The sequence below is a fragment of the Ischnura elegans genome, chromosome 10, assembly GCF_921293095.1.
Source record: "Ischnura elegans chromosome 10, ioIscEleg1.1, whole genome shotgun sequence".
NCBI classification, from domain to species: domain Eukaryota; kingdom Metazoa; phylum Arthropoda; class Insecta; order Odonata; family Coenagrionidae; genus Ischnura; species Ischnura elegans.
This window is the reverse complement of record NC_060255.1, coordinates 26,414,542-26,440,385: the sequence shown is the minus strand read 5'-3', so window position 1 is coordinate 26,440,385 and position 25,844 is coordinate 26,414,542. Positions and strand designations below refer to the sequence as shown.

At 38.6% G+C, this 25,844-nt stretch overlaps 2 protein-coding genes across 3 annotated transcripts in view; one reads left to right on the top strand and one right to left on the bottom strand.

Annotated features, from left to right (window-relative positions):
- The window catches only part of LOC124167180 (CAD protein), a 141,786-nt gene that overhangs the window by 65,765 nt on the left and 50,177 nt on the right, over positions 1–25,844 (bottom strand). For both annotated transcript variants that reach the window (XM_046545008.1, XM_046545006.1), the window contains 3 exons: positions 24,575–24,809; positions 24,191–24,342; positions 23,955–24,059 (listed from right to left, as the gene is read on the bottom strand). In XM_046545008.1, coding sequence (XP_046400964.1) covers positions 23,955–24,059; positions 24,191–24,342; positions 24,575–24,809 — 492 coding nt within the window. The remainder of the gene's footprint in view (positions 1–23,954; positions 24,060–24,190; positions 24,343–24,574; positions 24,810–25,844) is intronic.
- On the top strand, positions 836–19,118 carry LOC124167181. The gene is made up of 8 exons (XM_046545009.1): positions 836–1,994; positions 8,871–8,994; positions 10,851–11,109; positions 12,164–12,403; positions 12,886–13,030; positions 13,427–13,829; positions 15,499–17,092; positions 18,138–19,118. Exons 1-8 carry the CDS (start codon positions 1,690–1,692, stop codon positions 18,698–18,700), a joined length of 3,633 nt encoding a protein of 1,210 aa, XP_046400965.1. The 5' UTR covers positions 836–1,689; the 3' UTR covers positions 18,701–19,118.

Sequence of the window (25,844 nt, the reverse complement as noted above, 5' to 3'; positions counted from 1 at the left end):
AACTTTGCATGTAACTTGATTATTTTTCATTACGATTAAAATATAGGTAGCTCAAAATAAATCTTTTGCGCCCCCCCCCCCTCTTGAGTGTTTTCTGTATCCACTACTGTGTGGAGCAAGAGTACTACCACTAAGGGAAATTAATACCGTCGAGGACATCGGAATAAAAGAAACTCTGAATTGGCATTTGCGTTTGTCTACTCGGAAGGGGCCGAGTCCAAGTGTTTCATTCGATGGTGAAGGTTAAACGAATTTTCCATACTGCTGCCGACGACCAATTGCTGCCCACAATTCGACGGTCGAAACGTCCGTCTACTCGACGTTTTTACTAACTAACATTAGCTTTGCTAAAACGATATACATTTTTCTACCACTTAACCACCTCGAAAGTCAACTAAAAATATACGATACGATTTCTTAATGGACTATTTCTTGAAAGAATAAGGCAGGCCAATTCGCAAGAAAAAGTGGAATTTCTAAAAAAATAAGCTACCTTTTCGGCATCAATTTCATTATTATCGGAATTTATGGGAAAGAATATGAACTAATACCGGACTTTGAAATTTCTCGGGATGCGCAGTCAGTAATATGTCCGTAAAACGCTGATTTTGGCAACCAGTATACTAATCAAACTGTCAAAATGAACTCAACTGTGATAATGATTCCCTAGGGGCAACATATTCAAGCCTCACCCTGATATTAAGAGCATTTCATCAGCTTAGCTAGTAACTCCTTACAAACATCCAATGACCCTTTTAACAGATATGTACACACGTAAAAAGATGCTATTGTGAGTCCAAAAATCGTGCATCTAATACTAATAGGAGGGAGATAAGTGGGAGGAAATACACCGCAACAATTACAGATAAGCAAGAACTGGAGATAACAGAAGTATGAAAGATAAAATGTTTCTTAAATGCTTCCAGATGGTGATTATAGGGACAGTCGAAGATAACATTCCAAAGAAGATTTACAGATGATTCAAGAATAGTCTAGCTTTTCAGAATGGTGCATCATCATTTGTGATTAAGTGATATTTTTCCATGTGAATTTCCACTCATCATTCAAAAACCAAAACAATTCCTTAATAATTGAAAAAAGATGCCTGAGAACATTGTTAACGGACATCAAGAAATACAAGTGTACCTTCGCAAATTGAAGGTATGCATACCAAATCAAATCACAAGTGACAATGTGAATAAGAGCTCCTCTCGATTCTAGGAGAACAGTTTCACAAGTGATCGGAAGAAGTGCTTTCCCTCCAATGAGTGTTTTCCATCTCAGAAGTGTATTCTATATGCAAACCTTCATAAAAAAACAGGAACCTCTCTTTAAAGGAACTTCTCAAACACTACAATTTCTTATGCTTTTTAGAATGGCAAAAAAGGACAAGGGACATAACGTACAATAGGATACCACCTCAAGAAGCCTCATGAGGCATTTGAAGTGTTCTTTAGGATGGCACCAACAGGTGGGACATTTATTACCCTGAACTATTCACAATGTGTGCAAGTTTTTGGGTAACTCATGAGTGAGCATAAATGACCATAGCTTAATAATCATTGATAACTACCACTGACTCTTTTAATTTAGTTTTAATGGACTGTATACTTCATGTACGTTTGTGGTGAACATTTAGTGATGAATGCATAGCGGTGAACATTTGGTGGAGTGAAATCAATCGTCAAAATGGGGAACTGCATGTCAACACCAGGAAAAACAAGGACTACCACGAAACCACAACCAACTGCTACATTAGTGGATTACAATCAGAGTACAGAGCCGAGAGCAACAACAACACTCAGAAACCAGTGGGAGGGGAGATTTACAGCTGAAGAACAATCTGTGATGAGATTTGCCAAAATACAAGAAAGAGAGGAGAGAAAACAAGAACATAACCTTACGAGATTGAGGCACAACTTGAACCATGACATCGAATCATTCCTCCTAAACAACATACTTTTTTCAGTGCAATTTTTTGAGAACTTCCACAGGTGAGTAAAATATTTTAAGCCACACTTACACCCTAGGAGTGATAACCTATCAGTAACAGCGTAAGTAGAGGGCTTTTTGAATAAGATTATCTCATGAAATTGACAACCCTTCCCCCAATCTCAGTGGGGTAGGAAGGAATTTCATTTGGCGAGGGGTGGGGGTCCAAAACTAGGGGTGAAATTTTTTTTAAAGCAGGGAACTAAGTAGAGGGCTTTCTACTAATTTTCACACTTTTCATAAACGAAGAACTTCATTTTCCAAAGAAATATTTTTGTAAATTCATTATTTTTCAATGTTTTGTTTTCTTTTACGAAGCTAAGTAATTGTGTTCATATATTTCGGAGAGGTCCGGACCACCCCGTACCCACCCCGCTCGCTACCTCACCACCCAATCTATTTGAAACATTCAAGATACCTTAGCCAGAAGTCTCACTATTATATAAGAGCAATTACTTGAATAGCATTATGGAATTCATACTAGGTGCAAGATATACTTTTGCAGAATGACCAAAAACCAACCCACCCATAAGAGAAAGCACATGCAGTTACCATGGTCACACACACGATCAGACAGAAGTGTGTGTTGGGGTTATTGAACAATCAAATATTTATTTCACACCATAAATTAGCATAAATTTGACAAAATGTGATGACCACTTCTCGTCACTTGTCTTACGTGCATATTAAAATTAAACTAAAAAATATGAGTAAATTGAAAGGATGTTTTCTGGCTGTTTTGGTGCTGTAAGTTTCACAATTCTTACATGGCATTAGGCCATATGACATACTTATTCCTCCATGTAAAGGTCTGCAATGACTGGGGACAGAGGGACCCATCGCCACTCCTTCACACTGCTCCAATAATTTCCCATTCCACAATAAGTAACCGTAACACATTGAGGCAAATTTCTACGATTTGGGGAATATATTTTTCTCTGCATATACAGTACAAAAACTTGAAAATGCCAAAAATGAGAACTTTTTTTTTGTCTAAAAGTTGCCCAGATATGTAGAAAGATCCAATCAGGTGTATCAAATGAAATATCAGAGGAACCAGAAAGACAGTATCTATCGTAAAAATGCCTCAGATGCATGTTTTATTATGAATTATTCATATGTTTTACATAGACCCATTTACTACATTAAAAAGATGAAATTGAAAATTTTGGTAAATAAGATTGTTTACAAGATTAAATTAAAGTAATTTTAACAGATAAAAACCAGGTCCCGGTCAAGGCGAATGATTTTCTCTCTGTGGATTTTTCGCACAGATAAAAACCAATTCAAACTTCATTTGATGTGCATACTTTATGGGGCATACTTGCTAATGGATATTCTCACTACACCTAAAATAGCTATCTTAAACTGCAACACACAATAAGAGAAATAATAATTATTCTCATGAAATCGAACTAATAATTGATTAATGCTATTATTAACAGGGTTGGGCCAAAAGAGTGTCACACAACATTTTTCACAAATTCAAGTTTTGCGTACTATCTGCAGTAGATTGCTTCTATCAGTTAATATTGCAAAGAATCACTATTGTCCTTATTCTCTTCCTGTTTCGGAGGTGTTGATTCCTTTTCGGAGGATCATAAGTTTCCCGTTTTTGAGTTCCCTAACACATAAACTAGCATGAAATACATCCCACAACCAGAGACACTTCTCAGGCTTAGCTGTGACATGATAAGAACTTCGATATCATTTAAGTTATAAAGAAAGTCACAGTCAAAAGAAGAACATCTACATGTCAGTTTTAGCGTGATATCTTTAATTACAAAAATTCCTTTTGAAGGTGCCATCCAAATTACAAAATTACTAATGCAATAAAGGAAAAAGGTCTCCCAAAATATATTCTGCAAATGGTGGACTTTTGCCTCAATTACAGTTACCTATCGTGGAATGGGAAATTATAGGAGCAGTGTGAAGGAGTGGTGATGGGTTCCCCCTTATCCCAGTCGTCGCAGACCTTTACATTGAAGTATTTGAAAGGATAGCTCTGGATACTTATGACAAGAAGCCAAAACTGAGTTCAAAATATCGATTACACATACAAGCCATGTATGTCCTACGGCCTTATATGATTAAAACCTGTGAAACTTCTTTCAGTACCTAATTAGCCAGACTACATCCATTAAATATACAATAGAAATGGAAGGAAACCACCAACTTCCCTTCCTGGATGTTCTTGTATTCAAGAATGCAGATAGCAGTTTGGGACATTCAGTTTATCAGATGATAAGAAACACATACAGCCCGATGTTTAAATGCCAGATCTCACCATCATCCAAGCTAAAATGCAGCAATTATTTGCGCTTTCCCGCAGAGCACATATAGTCTTTGAAGCTACAGCCTTCACTGTTTTGCCATGCACAGCTAGGACTTAGCAAAAAAAAATCAAGAATTTTCACCAGGCACAACATTTTGACAAGATTCTGAAGCAACAAGAAAACTGATGACCTACTACAAAATGAAAACTTTCGTCCCTAAAGGGAAGGGAAAAAAAAGCGAAGTACAAAATTACGTGAAGCGGAGGAAAACTGTACATCAGGCAAACATTAAGAACTCTGAAATGTAGGTTGGAAGAACATCTACGAGCAAACAAACAGAAAATTTTTTGCCTCCCAAAGTCTTGGAGCATGCATTTTTAGAATCTGGTAATTTTAAGGATAGTAAGGGCCAGAGAAATTAAGTATTTACCTTAGCTAATAAGAGAAGACTTCCCCTTGGGCTACAACCTTGTCGCAGTGGAAAGGCTTGGAGATTCCTATGAACCCTAGAGCTACACTGGCAGCATTAATTCTAAATTATTCTCGGTAGAGCCACCCATACCAGATAGGTCGAAGGGTAGGAGCCAAACGAAAGGTAGTCCACGTGATGGTGTCACGTAAAAAACACTGTTGGAATGGACGTGGGAAACCCTACCAACTATCTCTTCCCTGAAAACATGGAGTTTGATTGAACTAGCCTCGCACGGAATCGCGGGACCTAGCCCTTTAAGGGTGGGTGACGTAGGCGGCAGCAAGGTCAGCAAGGTCCTGATCATGCGAAATCCTAGCAAAGATATATCATCATCATCTTTTTCATCATCAACAACAGCATCCAAAGATGAGGATACGAAAACCAGCAGAATGGAGAAAAAGAAGGCATTGATTAATGTAGGGACGTGGAATGCGAGGACAATCATGAGGGTGGGTAAACTAGAAAATATCAAAAGGGAAATGGAGAAAGGAAGGATAGATATCTTAGGATAATGCGAAGTAAGGAGGAAAAATGTTGGGAACTATTCAAATGATGGGAACAGGGTTACATATAGTGGCGGGGAAGAAAGTCTATGAGGGGTTGCTTTAGTATTGAACGGGAAGATGGGAAAGCTTGTGGTAGGTAAAGATCAGGTAAGCGATAAGATTCTGGTGGTAGAAAATGAGGTGCGACTCACCTTGACCAACCTTGTGGTGGTCAAGTTTACATGCTCGCTAGTAATCATAGGGATGAAGAAGTAGATGACATGTATGAACAGCTCTAGGAAATAACTAGAGAAACTCCGGGTAGGAAAGATCTAGTAGTATTGGGGGACTTGAACATTTCAGTCGGGGAAGGGAGGGATGGAAACGAAATAGGAGAATTTGGATAAGGAATTCAGAATGACAGGGGAGAGAAAGCAGCAGAATTTTGCAGGAGAAACAAGTTATTCATCTCAAACACTTGGTTTAATCATCATAAAGGGAGAAGGAACACTTGGATGGGTCCAGGGGTGATGGAAAGATATCAGGTAGACTACATCACGGTAAGAAATAGGTTTAGGAATGGTGTGAAAAACTCTCGCAGCTTCCCTGCAGCGGATGCAGATTCAGACCACAACCTAGTACATATGAAATGCAACTTGAGATTCAAAAGACTGATGAAAGTTAGATAGGTGAGGAAATGGAATGTAGAAGCTCTGAAGGGGAATACAAGGAGAGGAACTTGTGGAAAACAGTATCCAGGAGATTGAAAATACACAGACTGTAGAGGAAAGATGGGATAATATTAGAACTGGAATAGTCAAAGTGGCTGAGAAGTCAATTGGCTAAGTTGTCAGAAGAAGGATAAAGAAACCGTGAATGATGGAGGGAATGATAAAAGAAATGGAGAAGAAGATAAAGTGGAAGAACGTGGACATAGAGAAGGGCAAAACAATGTACTGACAAATTAATAATCGTTTAAGGGGTGGAACTAAGAGGGAGGCTTGGTGGAAAAAACAGTGTGAGAAAATGGAATAGTTTCAGAAGGAAGGAGAGGTAGGCGCATTGCACTTCAAAGTTAAATTGCTATCGGGTGGCAAACGACGGCAAGCAATGTCTAAAATTAAGGCTTAAGATGGGAGGATGCTAACTGGGCAAGAAGACGTACAGAGTAGATGGAAGGAATAGGCCGGAAAGATTGACTTTAGAGGAGGATAGTGCAGTGGAGGAGGATAATCATGGGCCAGGGAAATTAGATGTGGAGATCGAGAGAGCCCTTTGTGATATGAAGGCTAGGAAAGCAGTGGGCGTGGACAATATTCCATGTGAGCTTCTGAATAATCTAGGGAGGGATAGTATGAAAAGGTTTTTCGAATTACAGTTGAGGATCTCAAATCAGGAATCCAGAAACCCGGAAAATAAGAAATCCGGAAAGTTTGAAAATTCTTCTCTATAGTGTTTCGACTTGCCACCTTGTGGGACCACTCTCCAAGCTTTGTTCTGGAACAAGTTAAAAGTTAGCACACGCTATGAACATTTGCTAACAACCAAGGCAGGGACACACAGGGATCTCAAATATCAAGCACAAGAGCCTGAATGCATTTATAAATTGATTAATTAACAAAATATACCATGAAGACCAGAAATCCAGAAAAACCAGAAATCCTGAAAACCCTTTAGTCCCACGCTTTCCAGATTTATGTCCTCAACTGTAGTATGCAGGATCTGAGGATGGATATTGGCCAGAGGATTTCGTGAATATTGATCTAATTCTGCTACAGAAAAAGAAGACGGCTCTGGAATGTGGAGATTATAAGACGATTGGCCTTGTATCTTAAAAAGTGGTCCATACTTATGATATTGAACAGACAAATGGAGGCGAGGGCAAACAAGTATTTGGGCAAAAATCAGTTCAGTTTTAGAATAGGGAAGTCAACTCATGATGCAATATCGATAATGAGGTCCCTCGTGGAAAGGAGCCTACAATATGACCAGGACATGTATGCCTTTTCATGGATTTTGAAAAAGCATTTGACAGAGTGATCTGGGTAAAGTTAAAGAATATTCTCAAGAAAATAGGTGTACATTGGAGGGATAGGAGACTGATTTGTAATCTGTATATGGCCCAGACTGCACAAGTGAGGGTTGCGGACAGAGAATCTGGGTGGGCAAGCATGGGCTGATAAGTGATGCAAGGCTGTCCTCTATTGCCCCTGCTTTTTAATTGAGGTTTGCGGATGATCAGGCATTAATTAGCCAGTCAGCGGAGGGGCTTCAGGCTCTAGTGGATGCTTTAAACAAGCATTGCGAGGAGTATGGGATGAGGATTAATCACAAGAAGACCAAGGTTATGCAGTTTTGTAAAGCATATCAAGCATGGAATGTGAGACTAAAGATATAGGTGGGTGGGAAAAAAGATGGGTAGAAAAAATTCAACTATTTGGGCAGCACATTAGAAGAAAACGGATACAGTAGTAAGGACATAAGCAAGAGAATTGCACTAGAAACAGGGGATTATGAATACGAAGGAGCTTATGAGGGGATCATTATGTAAGAGTTTAAAGAGAAGGTTAATTAAGAGTCTGATCTGGAGTGTAGCACTTTTAGGTGCAGAAACGTGGAAGGAGAGGAGGAGATGAAGTAGTGCTGGACATGGTGGGTGAGGAGAGGCAGTTTGTGGATGAGATACAAAGGAGACAGAAGGTATGGATGGATCAAGTAATTAGCATGGAGGGAATGTTGAAAACAGTATTAGAGGGTAGAACGTTCGGTAAATGAGGGAGAGGAAGGAAAAGAATAGGATTTTTAGATAGAATGAAAGGGAGTAGGCGCTATTATGAACTGAAGAGGGAAGTGCTTGATATAAAGGGATGCTCCCAGAATTCTTCTTTAGCACTCCATGGAAACCTACCTTAATCTGTAGAAAACTTAAATGAATAAGAGAAACTATTGACTTTAATTTAGAAAAAAAAACTTGGAATGCATGACGTAAAATTCCTGCGAAGAAACTTTTATATTCCAATGCCTCTCAGTATATGTAAGTATCTCATTTATTTGTATTTTTGTAGTCTTAAATCATTACAAGTGCAAAATACATATTATGATTTACATTCGCCAAGATCTCTAGATAATAAATCTATAGGATTATGCATCTTAAGTTCATGAAATTGCCACTTGCTTTTACCTCCAAATCAAATAGAGCAATCCAATGATCAACAGCTAGGTTTGAATCACCAGACCATTTTCCAAGGCAACTTTGAAACCCTATGATGACGCTTAAACTTTGAAATGCGCTCTATGGGCCAAGCCATTTTTTTCTATTTGGTTTAAAAATATTGGCTTTTCTCCAGCTGAACAGTCGTCTATGTTTATGAATTTTGATTTTTGGGAGTGTTTATGCCTGTAAACGGGGAGAAAAAATTGTTTCCAATAATACACTATTGGTTGTGAGCTGATTTTGAAATGCCCAGAATTAGTAATTAGAAAACATAGTAAATGAAATTATTCTTTCATTTCACAAAATACACCACACACGCCTTGCAATTCCTTAATTCTGATACATTTCTTCACCACTTAGAGCTCATCACAGAAAGAAACCTTTTGCATCTACAAGTGGTCAATTTAACCATCACATGTACTTTTTCGCAGGGATAAAACTTCATTCAAATCTCAACGTTCACGAGAACAGACACGAATGAATGCTGATGGACCTGGTGGAGGGCTTAGTTCAACAAGGCACAACAAGAGAGCATCTTTACCAGACACCATGCAGGTAATTAGATACTACTGTCACCGCAAAAATGGTAGAACCCTGAACTTTAAGCCTACCCGACCTAACCCCCCCATCCTCTCACATCCCTTTGGCTTTTACAACCAGGGAAAGACCTAACCCCTCCCCCTACCTCTTGATTACCCCCCCCCCCACTACTTCTGGTTTATATGGTCAGGTATTTAAGACGATTGTTCGCGCAATCCGGCCCGAAGGTGGCACAGAAGAAATGCGCGTGGGGACGTGTGCCCCGGGTTATTATGAAATGAAAGGCGAGGACACCTTCAAATCGAATTTGGTTTATTTTGCGCGCAACTCTCGAATAATCGCACGACGAAAACTCCACGTCCACACGCTCCCGGCTTTGGTGAAACACTGACAAACACCCACGCCGTCGGCGCGGGCATCGATGTTGGGGTATGAGGGTTACTGACCCTAAGTAACGGCACTCCCTCACTCCAAAAGGGTGTGAGTCGAGTCACCTTGGCGGAGACCAAGAGAAAGGGGGCCCAAAGGGACTTCGCTGGGCCTTGGGAAATCCCGAGGGCGACGACACTCGCCGCAGGGGAGGGGGGGAAATACCCAACAACGATCTTTCATTGTACTCCTCGCTTGAGGATGACACAGTGCGTCAAAACCGCGGTCGTGATTAAATAAATATTTATGTGGAAAAACAAAGTTCATTTTCATTCATCATGAGTAAATTCCACAAAGTGACTCCTCAAACCACGAACTTTAAGCAGTTGTACAAAATTCTGCCGAAGCTCCATAGGGTCGTGTCATATATCGTAATCAATCAAGACAAATCAAAAATTGTCATTTTGGCAGAGTGCATTGCCGTGGTGTGTTTATAGTCTTTTTTGGTTTATTTTAAGTAAGAGGAACAATATAAACATTTTCTTACGTGAAAAGTTAAGATATATTTTTCACATATAGCATATGTAACTTCAATATTAATGTATTCTTCTAAACTTTGGAAATTGAAATCTACCTTTCAGTCATTTTTAAAACCAAGGAATGGGTAAAATTTCATGTTAAAAAGCTCTTGGTAATGCAAAGATGTCGTTCTCCCTATAAAAAATACAATGAAATGCACCAATCAAGTATTTTGCCCGTGACGAGATGAAGGCGATGACAGTTTTGCAGTTTCCACAGTTTTTCGTGCGTTCTTCTTCAGTCTTTCGACCGTAGAAGCTAAACATTCACGTTTAAACAATGTTAAATAAGTCATTGTTTTGGCCACACAAACAATGAGTAAAACGATATATGACACGGCCCCATGGAGCTTTGGCAGAGTTTCATAAAACTGCTTTAAGTTCAGCGTTCTACCTTTTTTGCGGCGATAGTAAATTAAATACTCTATTTTCAGATGCTGCATTGAAAACTACATTCAATTGCACACAGCACAGCCACCGAGAGTTGTCCGATGACCTTTAGAAGGGTCTAGTCCGGGGTAGGGGGCAAGGTTGCCAGGTAAGAAAGGGAAACGCCCACCTCACATGTAAACAAAAGGGTTTGGTGAAGAAAGGAGCCAGAAGGGACGACGAGCGTGAAGAATCCAAAGGAAGAATCCTTTGTTTTGGCGATTCGCAGAAGGGGCTTGTTATGGTGGCTCAGGCTTGTTTCAGTGCTTCATATGCATGTGACAACGTTGTATGAATAGGCGAGGGTGTGAGGTGCATTTGGGGGACAGCGATTGGTTGTAAACCGTGCTGGCGCAGGGTTCTCTGCCCCTCCTTTTGAACTGTCATCGGACAACTCACGCCGGCTGGACTGTGGTTGGAGATAATATGCTCCAGTAAAAACATGGACTACATGCAGTTTATATGATTAATGCTTATCTCCGTTTCTTTTAAAAGGAAATAGTAGGTAGGTGGGTAATGCTGGATCCACCGATTCTGAACAGTCCAACATTTCCTGCAAAGCCTAACGCGAAGATGGCAAGATCAAGATCATATACCAGTCTAACAAATTTGAATGAGAAAATCACAACCACCAAGGAGCTGTTAGTACCACTGAGAATTATGGTGGTTCACGAAGATGTGCGAATTGTTACCAGAGAGGCGGATGACAACTTGTATAGAGCCATCAAACCTGAATTTTTACCAAAGATGCCAGGTAAGTTGTAGCATACTACTTTTGTTATAAACACTCCTATCCTTGGTTGCATCCTGATTAGGCCGACCCTTATTTTATCAGAATTGAGAAAAGCCATGTTTTCCTAGTCTCAAAAATGATCCAAATGAGGTTTATATCCACGCGTTAAAATTTGGTTACTTTAAAACAATGGCAACCCCTGCCCCAAGGGCCCTAAGTACTCAGGAGCCTCAATTAAGTTTTTTGGGGCAGAAAAAGCACTTCTCATATGTAAAATGTGAACGTAAAGCCCTTTAAAACAGAATTTCTGTTTGTTTTGGCCTATCTCTAACGTTTACAAGATATCGTCCGTTATTCACCCCTCAGGGAGCTACCCTGCACCGTGGTGCCACTGAGGTACGGCCTGCACCAATTACTGGAGATTACCTCCCTCGGCAACGCTGAACGCTATAAGAACACTGTTAGTGCACAATTAGCTGCCTGTGCACAGTATTCCAAACTTAATTGAGTTTCCACATCATTTGATGATCGCTGCATACGATGCATTTTTCCCCTACGCTCCACTCCCACACGTTTTAAAGAGTTTCACTATCCCATGACCTAGGAAGCACTATAGACATACGCTGACATTTTTCAAAATTACCTTTAGGGTTCACTAAGCACTGTGGTTGTAAAGGTCGGTAGAGTATGAAGAATGCACAGTTGCCACTTCAACTGGTCATTATGGGGGATATAGCCAGTAAGAATGCATGACTTAGTAGGCTTTCCTTATTCCCTCACATATACTGAACTAATGTTAGAGGTCCCTAAATGTAATAAATGGTGGCAAGTGGATGGGATGGTGCACTTGGCCTCACCAAAATGTTTGGGAGATACAGAGTTAAGCCCTCTCCATTGAAACTTTTACCTAAGAAAACCAGCCAGTGGCAGATCCAGGATATAGACAAGGGGGTGGGAAACAGGAGAGGGAATGGGGGAGTTATCTCCGAGCAGTTCCCCTAGCCCCACTCTGGATCCACCATTGAAACCAGGTGTCCTCTCAAATTCCTAATACTGCAATTTTAATACCTCACAGGCTACCTCAAACTTCAGTGTGTTGGAAACTGGCCTGAAGAACCAAGGAATGGACTACTAAATGAATACAATTCACGTAACAAATATGTTCATGGCAGAGCAATTTCAGAGGAGGGTGAATACGAGCATACTTCTGGATACAGTGGATCACAGATTGCAAGAGATGATGAAAGTGAATATTCGTACCTTGAGAGGAAGCTTTATGACAAAACCTTAAAGGAGAAAAAATATCCCCCAGAAGGTGTGAGACAAAAATCATACAATATCACATAATTTAACACTAAATAAGAATTTTCCAAAGTCAGTGTGGCCTCTCAAATATCAAACTGAAATTCCCAATTTTTTTCAGACTACTTAATAAGTACATATTTCATGGAATATTCATCTTTACAGGGGAGAAAAATATGATGAGGTCAAGATAAATAATTACCTAGAAGGAAATTTTGTAAATTCACTATGCAGTAATTTATTTTAACAGCTATGGAGAACCTACTTATTGGCATTTTGGGAATGGAGGTCAAAATATCAAAAATGCACCAAATCCTAAGAGGAGTGGGAAAAACGACCACTTGACTTTTACAGAAAATATAATATTCCCAGACTAGTTCATAATTTTCCCTAACATTTCATGACCTTCCTAGCGATTCCCTAATTTTCCAGGTTTTCCATTAAAGTGGTCAACTTGAAACAACAGAGTTAAATTAACTCTTCCACACTTTACAGAGGTTTCGTCTGCAAGTAGTGACAGCAGTGACGAGATGGATCCCAAAAACCAATTCATGTCGCCAGGAGAAAAACTTCTTGCAGGCATTAAGAAGAGGGGGCCCAGATCCAATATATCAGAGAGACCACCTATGAAGCCACCACAGTGAGCAAACTTAATTGTACTTCGTCTCTATTGCTTCAGAAAATTGTGCTTCAATCACTTATCAAGCAACAAAGCTTGTTTTCATTGGTATATTAAAAAATTACGATTTTTAAATCCTTCCATACGTTCAAGTTTCAGACACAAATAAAGAAAGTATTTCTTGTTTTGTCGGCTGTTTAACTGATATTATTTGTGATATGGTACCTAACTCAATATTTCATAGTAAATAAAAAGCTCCAACATTAATCTATAAAGCTTAATTGGTCAAAAGACAACGACATTCTTTAATTTCTGAAAATTTTAAGACACTCATAAAAGATAATTTAATCGAAATCTTTGACTCATTACAGCATTATTTCCTGTCTGTGTTACTTATGATTAACCTATTCTCTTCAGGGAAATTGTCTCAAATGCACTTCCTCAGGACTCAAATTTGGAACCTCCATACTCAGAAGATCTAAACCCACCACCATTCACTCAAAGAGGAAGAAGAGACAGTGGTACTACACTGACTGTGCCAGCCTGGCCTTACAAGCCACCAAGCACTATGAGAATAACAGCCATTAATAATAAGAGCAATGAAACTCAGAATGCTACCTCCTCTAAGGAAACGGACAACTGGAAACTTGGAAAGTCAGCCAACTATGGGAACACACCCAGGCGCCTCAACAGCCCAAAGCAAAGTTTATCCACAGAAAACAGCGATTCTGATTATGGCTACGCTACAATACCTACATCACACACCCCACAGCCTACCGCAAAGAGACATGGAGGAATACCTCATCAATGCCTAACTAATGTAAGTTCCACCACAATTATAATCAAAATTAGCATAGCTGGCATAGTGGGTTGAGCATTTGGCTTCTGGTCAAAGATTCCTGGGTTCAGTGAAGCTTATAGACACCCCAAACCCTAAGTCAAAATCAATATTCTCACCAACCTACACTGACTTTAAGGTTAAAGAGAAGAGAATGAACGACACCCTTCCTAAAGTGAAAAGAGAGTGGAAAAGGAATGCGCACAAATTTATTTTAGTAGAAAAATCATAATGTACGCAAGAAAAAAAGAACAAATTTTCTGAACAGTCTGTGCCCAATATGGAGTATATTTACATTCAAAGAATGAATATTCCAGATGAGAAACAAATGAAATACAGTAGAAGAAAGATGACCCAGAAATCTAAATAACAGAATGATCTAAACAACGGAAAATTTTCCGCAGCTATTCAAAATTTCTATTTTTTAAAGTTGCATCACCAAAAATACGGCTATCTAAGTGGTTAAATTGCCATCTTAGAGCCTGGCTGTCTTCATGCCAATCCCACAAGAGCTGGTCAACTAATTTACCGTTTTCTTCAGCAAAATATTTCATTGCGTGACTTGGGATACCTAGGTGTGGTGATTTCACGACAGAATTCACAGCATTAACATACACTGTCTATTGCTCGAACTTTTCAGACTTAATGACAACAGGAATGCAAATGAGTTGAAGTTAACATTCAGCACGTAACACACCTAATATTACGCAAAGCGTGAAATAGCCAGTTGCTTCAAGGACTGGAAACTTGCAGTAGTTTTTAATCGGATATGGAAATCCTTTTTCACAAGTACACGTTCTAAAAGTATTTTCAACCTTTCCTGACACCCGGGATTGTGATAAGCAGTTCCATGAGAGGAGTGAAAGCCCATCCTGCATTACATTCTCGAGCTGGTTGTTAAGCAGGCGTCACAGCCTAAAGGGCCTCTCTCCTGTGGATTAGTCGAAGATTGCTTATGAAGTTAATGCCGTATAGCTTTTCAAAGTATGTACTCTTGTTCCCTGAACCTCTAACATTAGCTGCGACAACTAGCATTAACTTTACATGTTAAAATTCACAATCAGTTATTATTCACAGTAACATATTTTAACAGGGATTTCCTCAGATTATAATATTTGATAATTATGGATAAGCTTATGTTAGTACATAGTCATGAAAATGACGTGGACTTTGCGACAGGTGCACGCTGAAAAATATGGGGGAGCAAAATATTTATTTTATGGTCAGATTGTATAAATGTTGCGGCATTTTCCTTCCATTTGCAGGTGGTCTCATTAAGATTACTCTGTAAACTTATCTACCTTCGCGATTTGTGGGCTAAGAACTTTTTCACATGCTTTGAGTCATGTTTAATCATATTTTTGTGAATTTGATTTGGTTTTTCTCAACAATTAACCCATTACTCAACAATACATCATTTCTGCTGACTACAACGCACTGAAAAAAAAAATCCAAACATTTTTCGTGTTGCATTGTTGCCTACACCTCGGTATAACAGGTTGCCTATACCCTAATGGCCTACTCACTGGAAATATTGCTAATCCGGAATGAGTATGGTCCCAAGCATTCTGGATTGTCGATCTTCTACTGTAGTTCATTTTCCCAAAAATGAGCAAAAATTTTAACAAAATTTCTGTATTTCCTTTCACAGGTAAGATATCGTCTTGTAGAAGGTGAAGATGATGAAGAGCAAGACATAGAAGCAGAGGAATTAGCTAGGCAATTAGAAGAAAAAGGGGGTGACACAGAAAAACTATTCACTACGAAAACATTCCTTAATCCTTCAAAATTTTTAACTGCCTTTGCTGAGGAGTTGTTTTGGAGAGACTTCGGATATTCCTCGAGCACTAGTGGATCTCAGATTGGCAGTTCAGCACTACTGAGCCCTTTGGGAGAGCCAAAATATGCCACTCAAAGGCAAGGAAGAAATTCCAAAGTTAGCGTGGACAGTGGAAATGGTGATGAAGATGATTCCTTGCAAGCGTGTCTAGGTATACCAACCAGTGTCCCAATCATGACTGGTGATGCTAGCTGGTTCTCCCAGAGAGACAGCCAAGGAATGAGATTCCCAATCGAGGTTATCCCATCCATAACTATTCCTTGGCCACCAGAAGTGCAAGTATTATGGCTTCATGGAAGAAATAGAAGAAATGTTATCATCAATAATATAACTGGTGAAAAACTCCATCCATGGCCAGGAAAGCTAGCCAATGAAGCTACTAAAGCTGAATGCCATGTTGTTGTACCTCCTAACCTCCAAAACAAAAACCCTAAATCACCTAAGCAAGAAGTAAGTGGTCCACCAGACTTGGGATGGAAGATCTGCTTTTGTGAAGCTGAACGAGTCCTTGAAGAAGGTCTCTCTCATGCACAAACAAGATGCCTCCTCTTTGCTTTGCTTCTGAGGCGATGCTACCTGCAATGGGAAAGGTTTGGACTGTCGCAAAATTTCATCCGCACTGCCTTCTACTGGAAATGCGAACAAGGAGAACTCAACTGGCCTGAAGAAGAAATGGGGGAAAATCTCAAAGCGGTTTTAGCTGAAATATACAGAGGTCTTAAACGAAGGAAACTACCAGATTTCTTCATTAAGAAAAAGAATATAGCTGATGAAGAGTCCCAAGTCGCAATGCCCAAGGCACAGAAGGTCCTACACAGTATGGAGGAGGCTTTGTCTATACACGTAGCCCGTGCAATCTCAGGACTGAGATTTTCTGACTCCAGAGTACCAATTCTTGACTTCAAACATTTTGTCCATATTCTCACAGATGAACATGCCTGGATGACTTTAAACCCAGAGTTAGTTGGTACCATGGACGGAACATCAGAGGATGAAGAGGGGGAGATTCAAAAATCTACGGAGTATAATGAACCACATAAGGATGCAAAAACAATGCCTACACCAAGTGCAGCACGCACACAGCACCAAAATGGGGCACAACAGGAACCACAACCAGGACCTTCAAGGCAAACATTCGGAGAAAACGAAACAGAATTTATACGGACGGGTACAAGATACAAAGTGAATGATGGAAGCAGGAAGGAAGCTGAAACCTCAGAAATGCCAAAACATAAAATTAAGGTTATCAAAGGCATTGGTACCGTGAGTGCTAAAAAACCAAGACCACAACCAGAACTGGGGGATGCGTTTTCAAGAGTTAAAAAAACAGACAAAGACAAAGAATGGATTAAAGAATACAGGAAGCAAAAATATAATGCTGAACAGAAAAAAAAGGATAAGACAGGTTAGTTCCACAGCAAAGATAACCCATTCCATATTACTGCTAGTAACACAAATTGCACCACTAATTCCTCTCATCTTAAAAACCCAACACAATGAACTCCTAGCTAATCATGGGGAGACGTCCTCTTCTTTCAGCCTAGCATCTCAACTTCCCTATCTGAAGTTTTAGGGGTACCAGGAATAATTCCAAAATTTCTAATAATTTTGTAGAAAATAGGGTCATCTCACGTGAACCAAAATCTCAGGTTGCACAATCTATTTTAGGCACAGAACTTCTATTCCAGAAATAATGACTTACTATTACAATTATGTTGACGTATATGGTACAGGTTAGTATCATGGTTTTTATTAACAAATTCCTGATAATTCCTCTTCACTGTACTATACTTTTATCTCGCAAGTCCTCTTTCATAGCTTTGAAGTCTGGTTCCCTTTAGTGGAGGCTGTACTTGAAAAAATGAGCTACTGCATTATTGACTAGAAGTAAAAAAAAAATGAGCCACACAAAGTTTTTTGATGGGCAATTTCTATCATTATCAATCAGGGTTACACATGAGAGCTGATAATAATGAATACACTATCACTGAGCTTGTAACTATTCAATTATAATTTTACTTTGAGGGAGAAAAGTTTCTTGAAAACCCATTATTAATTTCCAGTTCCAATGGCATCCACAACAAAAAAACCTAATCCACTTCATCAAGGCTTGTGTGTAATCATTACGTAAATACAAAAATATCCCAAATAGTCTCTCATCCCAACTTGCAATTAAAAATAAGAGTTCTTTTCTCATTGCTGAAGAGGAAGGCTGCTTCCAACAATATTCATAAAATATAATAAAGATGAAAATATTTCCTGTTCATGGATTAATACAGGTTAAGGATGTCATACAATGAATTGTACTGTATCTTTCCACATTCATACACTCACAAATCAAATTCCAAATATTAATATGTCATGTAACCACACTTATGTTGATAATTCGTCATTAAAAGCACTCCTCATTATTAATGACAATTTTTCCTTTATTTTTCATTGGCAACCAGAGGAGGAATACGAGTACGAAGATATATTTGCCAAGGCCGAGAAGTACAACCCAGCTGAGGTTCAATCTAATCAAGCTAAGAGACGCCTCTTACTTCGGCTCTTTGCAAATCACTTTGAGCAATTGGGCCGTCGATGTGGTAGAAACTGGGGAGCATTCAAGGTGGCAGATTCCTATCTTCGACATGCTCAAAATTTAGCTACACTTTTACAAGAGCACGAGGGAGTTATCACCCCATATGACGATGAAGACGACGATGGAAACATGGGAGAAGCCAAAAAAATTTTGGAACGAGTGCGAAAGGAGTACGAATACCTGACCAAATTGCGAGCCAGAAGACAAGAGAGGAACAACAGAGCATCTGACATCGGCCGGAACTCGGCAAGAGGAAGTACACCAAATCTTGGCCGCCCAACAAAGTCAGAGACCAAACTGAACAGCACAAGCAATCTAGAGATTAATAAAGCCAGCACAAGTTTCAGCTCAACTGCATCAGTTAACAAAGAGGAGAAAATGGAAGGAAACTCGGAAGAGGAATTATCTTCTGAAGATGAAAAGCTGTGAGAAACAAAATCCATTCACCCTCAACATTAGTTCCCCAAAAAAAAATTAAAATTTTGATAGATCTGGAATATCGTTTGAGTTTCCCTGAGTTCTATTCTATTCCATCTTCACTCTTAACTCAATTGCCACACAAATGCAAAAAGACAAGAAATGAACATAAGGGAAATTAGTATGCATGGCAAGAAAAAGGAAGTTTGCTATAGCCAATTTTTTACGTATTTATTCTGCAATATATAGTTAACATATAAGTGCCTTGGAGATAATTAATGGGCGTTCACAAAGGAGGACAAGTGGTGCTAATTTGTGATGCGTACATGACAGTGAAATTTACTTCTTGATCACAAATTTCAAGTTCAATTTTTCCCTGTATTAGGATTGAGTGTATTATTATAAATGAAATATATGGTTAATCTTTAGCCTAATCATCCAATTCTCTTCAACCTCAAAAAATTTATTTAAGCTTCATGATCAAATTAAATTGCCAAATTATCAAATTATGTCTGTACAAAACTAGAATTCATTCGATTGCAATTCATTTCCTTGAGGTTGAAATGAAAAAAAAATACTAAATGCAATAAAAATCTCATTTTCACAAAGCCAAATTTCACTTACCAGGCATACAAAAAGAAGAAGTCTAACTAATTCCCCACATGGGGAACAAAATTCATCTTAATATACCCATGATTATAGTCATGAGTTCCATTGAATTTTTAAGAAATGCATAATGAATTCCACATGTTATTCCCATCAAATTCCTACAGGGATGATTGACATCCTCACTTGGTATTTCAAATCCCTCAGGGGGATCCACTACCAGGATGTACCCTAATTCCACTAGAAATACATACGATTCCATAAATATTTATACTTCAACACAATGTAAATTTAAAATTTACCACAAAATCCACACCTCCAAAAAATTTTGAAATACAAGCACAAACGTATACATATACATATTATCACCGCATGCTTTAAGACTCACAAACTTAGTATCATCTCTAGCTCAGCAGTTATTACAGTCGGAACATTCGCAGACAGCACAAACAAGAAATAAAAATGCGATGAAGCAGGCAAGCAACTTGAGTGAAAGAATCACTCGCAAAAATTTGATGTGAACTTTTCTCCTGTTTCAACTTATTTTTTTCCTCCTCCTTCACAGACGTCTAAGCTAAATGCTTCAGTTCAACCTGATGTTTAGCTCCAAACAGCTTGAGCTATCACTATGTATGACCCCTATGATTTTTCCAACTTACATACTTACTTACATACATACTTTCCTACTTACATACTATGTTAATTACTTTAATCACCAAAGAAAACTTAAGTAAAGTATTTCTTCTATTTAAAGATGAAATTGAAGGTTAACTATAATGCAAAATCAAAGGCTTTCCAAAAATCAGTATTTGGGCATTTTTTATTTAGAGTTTAACATCTCATTATAGGAGATTTAAAGACCCTTTAATCATGAGTAGTCCCCATATCAGCACTTAGGATGACTCTTGCCTAGAGGGTAAAAATGTTTAGCTAAAAAAGCAATTAAACCAGGAGATACACATGAAAATCCATTGAGTTGTTTAAGCATACTAGGTATTATGTAGCATTTATCATTTCTCGACACATATTATATACTTAAGCACTCATTCAAATTTGGGTGAACCTATCTCATTGTCAGTGGCATCAATCGTGTGACCAGAGAGCAGAAACAATCAGAACACTGACCCAAGTTTGGTGTGGCATGGTGTACAAGGAATATGAGAGTTCTAAGACCACTTATGATATTGAGAGCTAACGTTAATTACACTGGTGAGAAAGGGCAAGCATCATTCAAAAAGGGATCGGGTCAGACATCTCTCCCACAACTGACATTTGAATCCGGGCCCAATGAATGTGAAACCAACTCACCAGCAACCACAACAATTTCAACCCCCCATATCAGTGATATAATTAATTGCAATTACAGTTAACACTTAGGGGTCAATGTACACCTAATGAGAAAACTAAATTCAGCAATTAACGGAGAAAGTTTTAAAGTGTGTATCTTTAAGACCATTTATAAAATAGGAATAGACAAACTAATCCCTGTAATTCATTTTAGAACACACTTTGTAGCCTTCAACACTATTTATCACACATTTTTTCCAACTGATTCCAAAAAATAGGCATTGTTCAAAATTATTCAAATCACTAATGATGTCATGAAATGCATGCGATAAAAAATAAAAACACCTTAAAAACAATGAAGAGTATGTTTTAAAATTTCTTGTAAGCTTCTTGTAATTGGAGCCAGAGGGTGTAGGTTATCTTTCTTACCTTAGAAATAGTGATGGGCCAATTCAGTCATTTCATAGATATTGATCACCATTCATCATTCGACTGAGTCCATCACAAATGGTCGATCATCGGTCACAACTAATGTCATTCTCAACCGATGTCGGTCATGCCCTATGTCAGTCACAACCCACGTCAATAACCACCCATGTCATTGACGACCGATATCAATGGTCTGGCCTCTATGGTGATAAGGTGAAGTCCTCACTTACAACAGACTTCAGTATCGAATGATTGACAAATGACATTGGTTAAGAGTGACCAACAACTGACATCGGTTGCATATAGCCAAAAAGATAGTGTCCTACATTGGAGTGATCCAATCCTGTTCGTCAACCAATAACATAAAACATCACGATCGCGCATGATGGCTCCTTATGATCAACTCATCACTACTTGGCAATTGCTTTAAGATTTTATACAGAAGCTACTGAAAAAAAATCCTTGAAGCTACTTTCTGACTATCTCACATTCCCCTTAGCACACAATTCCTTAGCCTCATTCACAACACTGCATAATTGACAGCAAGGGATTACACTATCACTGTACTGTCATCAAGGCACCAAATTATAATTGGTACTATGATGATCACCATCAAGATGCAGTGCTAAGAACAACACACTGATTTGCTAGGATGAACCCTAAAGGACTATAACAAGTAATTGTATAGCTACACATGGTGCACAGCTTATAATCATAACAACTGAAACTGACCACTAAGTCATGGTACTCTCATTGCAAATTTAAGTTTTCTTCTTGCTTCCTGGATAGGATGTCATATTTCACTGATGACATAACTAAAAACTTTAGGAGTTATTGACCACTACTACTACTGAATGCAAAGCAGACTTCCGATTATCCAGCTGCGGTCTATCCAGGTTGCGGATTATCCATGCATGATTTCAGGGTCCTTCGAAACTTTCTGCGATCTTTATAAAAAATAACATCGAACGCAAAATCACCTAGATATTTGCATTAATTAAATACAATTCTACCCCGGGCTAATTATTTCCACCAGAATTCCCTTCTTAAAGTGGAATTATTTTATCTACTTGCTGACAAGGAATGTTTCAAGTTTACTTGGACGTCTGCTCTAGCATCGTCTGTAGATGACGATCAGTGGCAGGAAAAAAACTCTTGATTAATTTTAGAAGATTATTCAATGGTTTATCATTCGTAACAAGAGGAATGTTACAATCTTTAATTGTATTTTTTATATCGTAAATACGCAATTATTGACGTGGCCCTGTATGCGGTTGAATACGGCCCACGGAAACCGGAGATTTCGTCACAATAGGGCATGTTTACGCAGTCAAGGCCAAACTGGAGAGGAAGGGAATAGTAGAAGTGAAAGCAGCGGGAGAAGTGGAAGTAGAGATAGCATAAGTCATAGCCTGGCACTCGCCTGCGTAGACAAGTTGCCTTACGTCCTGGTTTCCTATAAGCGCCACTGCGCGATGGTGTAATTGCTCGCCCGTTGCCTTCACGGAATTTCCGCACTCCTCTTTTCCAAGCATCGTGGTGCGGGATCGGGCTCGGTAATTACGGATTCGCGTCTCTCAGCAGTTGTATCCCGGGCAACTTGTGCGTGATGCGACAGCTCGGCATGGTGCCTGCAAGTGTGATTTCCTACCCCATGAACTCGCAGCCCAAGTGCGTGGTTTTCGGAAACCAGGTATTACTTGTAGCAGTAGGAATAAGAGTACAATCATGCTATCACCGTGAAAAAGATTGCGGTCGGGGAGAGAAAGTTCTTAACGATTCTGGAAAGCAACAGAAAGTTATTGCCAATGTGCGTAAGTAATAATAGATTGTTTGATATAGGTAAACTATGAAAATGATCTGAAATCAAAGAAAAGTTTGGATTATCCATGTTTTCCCATTATTTGTGCCGGCTCTCCCCATCATTAGCCCCGATAATCGGGAGTGTACCGTAATTAAACAGTAGTCCATAATAATTCAAACACGAGGCCAACTGTATAAAAGCCATAACTTAATACCCTAGTATACAGTGATGCTCAGGTTGCCCAATTAGTCACTCGAGTTGCTTACACTCAAAGGCCCCCTATTAATCTTTCAGATTATGAGTAAAAGAGGGAGGGACAATGATTGGAGATGCACAATATTTCACCACTAATGGTGTTAGTATGGCTTGGGAACTCCCTTAAAGATGTGAAGGTCTTCGCTTCAATTCCCTAAGATTTGGAAAATTTATCATCAATTTTTTGTAACCTCATACGCTCACTTCTAGCTTGCTCGAATATTTGGTGATTGACATCAAATGGTACAACACAATTCTTAACTCTTGCTCTTCACTTCTTAAATGTTTGCCAGCTAGTAAGATGAACTCAATTACATAAAGTTTCCAACAAGAAAAACAAAGTAGACTGAAAAGGTAACATAGTAGAGTTGACTTGTAAACCAATGCCTAATAGCATGATGCATGCAACAAAAAGCCCCTGCTTAAAGATTTCCTTGAGTAGGAGAATGCATAAATGGCAGCTTTATTAGAGAGTAACCCTGAGTTCCACCTGTAAAAGGTCCTTTAATAAGAAGAGGAAGTGAGAACATAACATGCCTCTGTCTGTTGATTATATGGTGACCCAATCATTAAATTAGGCCAAACATCCCTCTCACTATCTTATATGGGGTTATCACATAATCATCACAACAGCACGCAAATGCAAATTCCACCATGACATCAGATATTATAACTCTCAAAAAGAGCCTATCAATGGAATCTAAACATTTCCAATAATTACATTATCAATTGTGCTAGCTGCAGGTTTATAGCCAGGAAAAATGGTAGGATATAAACTATCAAAGTTAAAAAAAGGGAACTTAGTCAATTTGGAATGTCAATATTTTAGTATGAGCTTATTTTAGTATGCTCCACAGGAGTTTGAGAGAGAGTAGGATCACTGACCTCAATTCCATATTCTGAATAAAAATCAGCTGTACCCATGCTGCCATAAAGCTGGTAACCCATTTTCTCCAGACTCACCATGCTTGAAAGCATTTCATTTTTGTCCTGAAATTTTGAAAAGTACATAGCCATAAGAAATGAAATTGATTAAAATTCAATAAGTAAAACAGAATCAATATATTCTAAACGTTATATTTTCCAAGTTATTTCCATAAGTTTAAAAAACAAAGTATTACCTTATAACTACCGATTGAAATGAGAACATTCCTCTGAGGTATCTGAAAACCAGTACTGATCATTGCTTTCAGGTAGGCCTCGTGACGATTTTCACCAAAACAGGCAACCTCTCCAGTCGAAGCCATTTCAACACCAAGCATGACATCAGCACCTACCAAAGATTATGGAAAGATTCACTACACATTTTTATCCCTTACACAATTTGAATGATGTAATTGCAAACCAATACCGAAAGTAAATTAAAAAATACCATGTAAATTGGACAAAGTTGCTACAAAAGCATGCTAAATACTGTACAACACTGAGGATATGGGAAAAATTCAAAGTATATCACTATGGTCCGATGGGCTTATGTCTATTTCCAGGGTGTGAAATCAACTTACCTTGCAACCTTGAAAATGAAAACTGAGGAACCTTGACTCCCACCCTATTATTAGCTCGAGTCAAAGAAGAAACTCCAGAATATGCCATCACACCCTCTTCTTCTAAACCTTCCACAGATTCTCCAACAATTACCCTAGTTGCCAGGGCAACCAGATTCTTTCCTAGAGCCTTTGATACAAATGGGAATGATCGAGACACTCTGACATTGCATTCAATAACCTTCAGCTCATTGTCCTGTAATGATAAAAGAGACATGAATTAAACATTGATGACAAGAAATTATGGCTACATATACAGTAGAACCTCGACCTATCATTCCTACATTTATCGTTTGCTGTTCCATACAGAAAATACATTTTTTCCTGCATCTATCATTCCCCGAAGTATGGTTTTCTCGCATTGATTGTTTGTAGATCAAAGACCCCAATGTATAATTTTCTTGAATCCATTGTTTGACAAAAATGACATAAGTATTTACAATGTGATCTTTAAAGCAAATATGAGCAGTTAAGTTTCCTTCTCTTTAAAACAAAAAATTTTGTAGAGCAATAATATGGTCGCACCTCACCCTAGGCAGTCGGCTCACCGTACGAGATATCATCAGTTTCAAACTTAGAATATAACTAATATGAGAGGTTGTCTATTTACCACTGTGAGTTAATTTCAAACCAGTGGCTGTTTTAACTTCAGCATGAAAGGTCCATTGATTGTGATACAAAGAAATAAAATCAATGTGCTGATGACTTTTGCAACAGCAAGCTGCTTAAAATTCAGCTGTGTTTTTTGCCTTTTAGGGATAAAAAACAGGAGTGCTGCTAATGGCCATAATATGTTCTACATAGTTGGCAATATATTTCGCAGATATTACTAGAGAAGAAAGTTTTCTTTTTTCAACTCGAAATTATTACTTGGTGTACATCATATTCATCAGGGTGGGATTTTTTACTTTATCTTCTAACGAGTCCACCAATGATTCTTTCGAAGAATGCACCATTGTCTTCTTTTCGGCAAGAATGGCATTTTCAAAAACTCATTTGCATGTATTATATTAAAAGTATACAATGAATTTCTCTGAAGTCATAATGAATCATAGTTATCTTTCGATATTGATATCTCAGCAATCAAGGACATTTTTTTTAAATACAAAGATATTATAGCCGCATAAAAAATGAATTAACGTAGCAAAGAAATTACCAATGCAGAGTCCCTAACGAAACATTAAGAATCACTGGATTCCCCAGGTACATCCCTGTTCTTTCACCAAGTATT

Bases quoted from the DNA above. Each gene is read 5' to 3' on its own strand.
- LOC124167181 (XM_046545009.1), top strand. From the start codon at position 1,690: ATGGGGAACTGCATGTCAACACCAGGAAAAACAAGGACTACCACGAAA. The intron at 8,995-10,850 runs GTAATTAGATAC...TTCTTTTAAAAG, and splicing joins CTTTACCAGACACCATGCAG to GAAATAGTAGGTAGGTGGGT. The intron at 12,404-12,885 runs GTGTGAGACAAA...CACACTTTACAG, and splicing joins GAAAAAATATCCCCCAGAAG to AGGTTTCGTCTGCAAGTAGT.